Source organism: Rhincodon typus, chromosome 31 (genome assembly GCF_021869965.1).
Source record: "Rhincodon typus isolate 14 chromosome 31, sRhiTyp1.1, whole genome shotgun sequence".
NCBI lineage: Eukaryota > Metazoa > Chordata > Chondrichthyes > Orectolobiformes > Rhincodontidae > Rhincodon > Rhincodon typus.
The window spans coordinates 17,133,918-17,136,929 of NC_063362.1; the positions used below are offsets into that span (position 1 = coordinate 17,133,918).

General features: G+C 41.6%; 1 protein-coding gene across 1 annotated transcript in view; it reads right to left on the minus strand.

Moving 5' to 3' along the window:
• The window catches only part of LOC109933498 (proton-associated sugar transporter A-like), a 115,295-nt gene that overhangs the window by 84,463 nt on the left and 27,820 nt on the right, over positions 1–3,012 (minus strand). Inside the window, exon 7 of the mRNA XM_048614882.1 lies at positions 1–120. Within this exon, the coding sequence (XP_048470839.1) occupies positions 1–120 (120 nt within the window). The remainder of the gene's footprint in view (positions 121–3,012) is intronic.

The window sequence follows — 3,012 nt, forward strand, 5'->3', positions numbered from 1 at the left end:
TTTTGGCATGTGACAGATTGATGAGAACAAGAAAGATATGGAGAGAGGTCTTTCCGATAATTCCCCTGATCCATTCAAGTCAGTTTCATATTTCACTCCATTCAGCAAAATATTGGCAACCTGCAACAATATTAAGTTACAATCTGAACAAGATCAATATCACTTTACAGCCTGTCAGTTCATTCTGCATTTCTGTGCCTTTTTCATTTTCTCCCTTTCTCCCCTGAACGTGCTGACTCTTGCTGAGGTTCAAGAGCTACCACTGACTCAGCTTTTAGAAGTCTTACCTGAGATAGGAAGTTGTGGCTTCAAGTTCCACTCCAGAACTGGAGCACAACAATCTAGGCTGATATTCCAGTGCAGCATTGGGAGAGCCCAGCACAGTCAGAGGTACTGTATTTCAGACAAGGCATTTAACCAAAGCCCAGACTGCCTTTTCAGGTGAATGTAAAAGATTCCTTGACATTATTAGAAGAAGAGTAGTGTCCTGATCAATATTTATCCCTCATTCAATTTCATAAAAAAAAGTTACCTGGTCAATATTACATTACTGTTTGTGGGAGCTTGTTGTGTGCTGTTTCCTGCAGTGAAATAGAGTGTGAGAAAATCATACATTGTGGAGGAATTAAACCAAATTCTGCAACTTTAATACATGTCGATACAGTCTTAATTACTATAGACCAGACTCTAAGCGATCATCTGTAACCATTTTTTTGAAAAATCAACCTGTTCTGGCATGTATGGTACAGCTCCAGGGAAGGTGGATTTGAATCCAAATGAAAGGAGACTACCACTGCACCATGTGACCCTAACTGTTACAATCTTAGTTTGTATATTTGTAACTGTATGCAAATGTATTGAACGGGTAAACATCAGTACATAAGAAATATTGTGTGAGAGTTCAGCATGTTAGACTAATTAGTAAAGTTAGATAACATGGGATTCAGGGTGAGGTTGCCAATTGGACCCAACAGTGGCTTTATGGCAGGAGACAGAGAGTGGTGGTGGAAGGTTGTTTTCGGACTGTAGGCCTGTGACCAGCCGTGTTCCACAGGGTTTGGTGCTGGGTCCACTTTTGTTTGTCGTTTATATAAATGATTTGGATGAGAATTTAGGAGGGATGATTAATAAGTTTGCAGATGATGCCAAAATTGGTGGTATAGTGGATAGTGAAAAAAGGTTATCTAAGATTACAAAGAGATCTTGATCAATTGGGTCAATGGGTTGAGGAGTGGCAGATGAAGTTTATTTTGGGTAAATGCAAGGTATTGCATTTTGGTAAAACAAACAAGGGCTGATCTTACACAATTAATGGTGGGGCCTTGGGTATTGTTGTAGAACAGAGAGACCGAGGGGTTCAGGTACATAATTCTTTGAAATTTACGTCACACATGCTTGCCTCTGTTGCTTAGACATTTGCGTATAAGAATTGGGATATCATATTGAGGTTGTATAGGACATTGGTGAGGCTTCTTTTGGAATACTGTGTGCAGTTCTGGTCACCCTGTTAGAGGAAGGATATTATTAAACTGGAGAGGGTTCACAAAAGATTTACCAGGATATTGCTGGGAATGGTGGGCTTGAGATATAATAATAGACTGGAAAGGCTGGGACTTTTCTCACTGCAGCGTAGGAGGTTGAGGGGTGACCTTATTGAGGTTTATAAAATCATGAGGGGCATAAATAAGTGAATGGCAAAGGTCTTTTCCATGGGATGTGGCAGTTCAAAATTAGGGGGCATATTTTTACCGTGAGAGGAGAAAGATTTAAAAAGGACACGAGGGGCAACTTTTTTACACAGAAGGTGGTTTGTGTGTGGAATGGATTGCCAGAGAAAATGGAGGATACAGGTACAGATGCAATGTTTAGAAGACATTTGGATAAGTACATGAATAAGGAAAGGTTTGGAGGGACATGGGTCAATCACAGGCAAGTGGGACTAGTTTAGTTTGGGAACATGGTTGGCATGGACTATTTGGACTGAAGGGTCTTTTTCCATGCTATATGACTCAGCGACTCTATGATTCTGAATGTTATTGATTAGGAACTAATACCAGATGGTAGGACAAATTAAAAATTGATTATGTTCCCTGGTAACTGGTTAACTGGTTCAAATGATTCGTAATGGAATGGACTAATTAACTCCTTAGGGTATGAAATAAGATGAATAAGGCTCTTATGGCACAGTGGTAGTGGCCTTAACTCTGGATCAGGCTAAGTCCCACCTATCCAGAGATGTGTCATATCATATATAAACACGTTTCTATAAAGATATCTATAAAGAGTTCCTCAGAACTCAGAACGGTTCTGAGGAAGTGTCACCGGACCCGAAACGTTTACTCTGTTTTCTCCTCCACAGATGCTGCCAGACCTGCCAAGCTTTTCCGGCAACTTTGTTTTTGTTCCTGATTTACAGCATCCGCAGTTCTTTTCCTTTTTATATAATAAGTGTAAGTGCTTTCAGCCCAGGTGACTACTTTCCATCTTCCCCACAGTGAGACATTTACACAAGCCAACTCCTGGGTGGTGTGCTCTGCTGATGCATTTCTTCTGCCATCTGCTCAGCCTTAATTAAAACATGCAGCTCCTGTTGGTAGACCTGAGTGGTCACTGTAACTCTTTGTGAAGCTGTCTATCTTTTATCAGGACCAGAGCAAAAGAGGGTTGGAACTGCTGGTGTGACCAGAGTGGGTGTTGGAGAAGCAGCATGTATGATGCCACAAGAACTTAAGTGTTGTGCGTCTATGGATGTCCAATTCATGGCCAAGCCATCCAGATTGTTAAAAACATGGTACATGGTCCCAGCTGCATCTGTAGTCTTGAGGCAGCTCAAAAGGGTGGTGGACTCTCATCTGAACAGAATAAAAACCGACAGAACTGCAGATGTTGTAAGATAACAAGGTGGAGAGCTGGATGAACACAGCAGGCCAAGCAGCATCAGAGGAGCAGGAAAGCTGACGTTTCGGGCCTAGACCCTTCTTCAGACCCATTTCTGAAGAAGGGTCTAGGCCC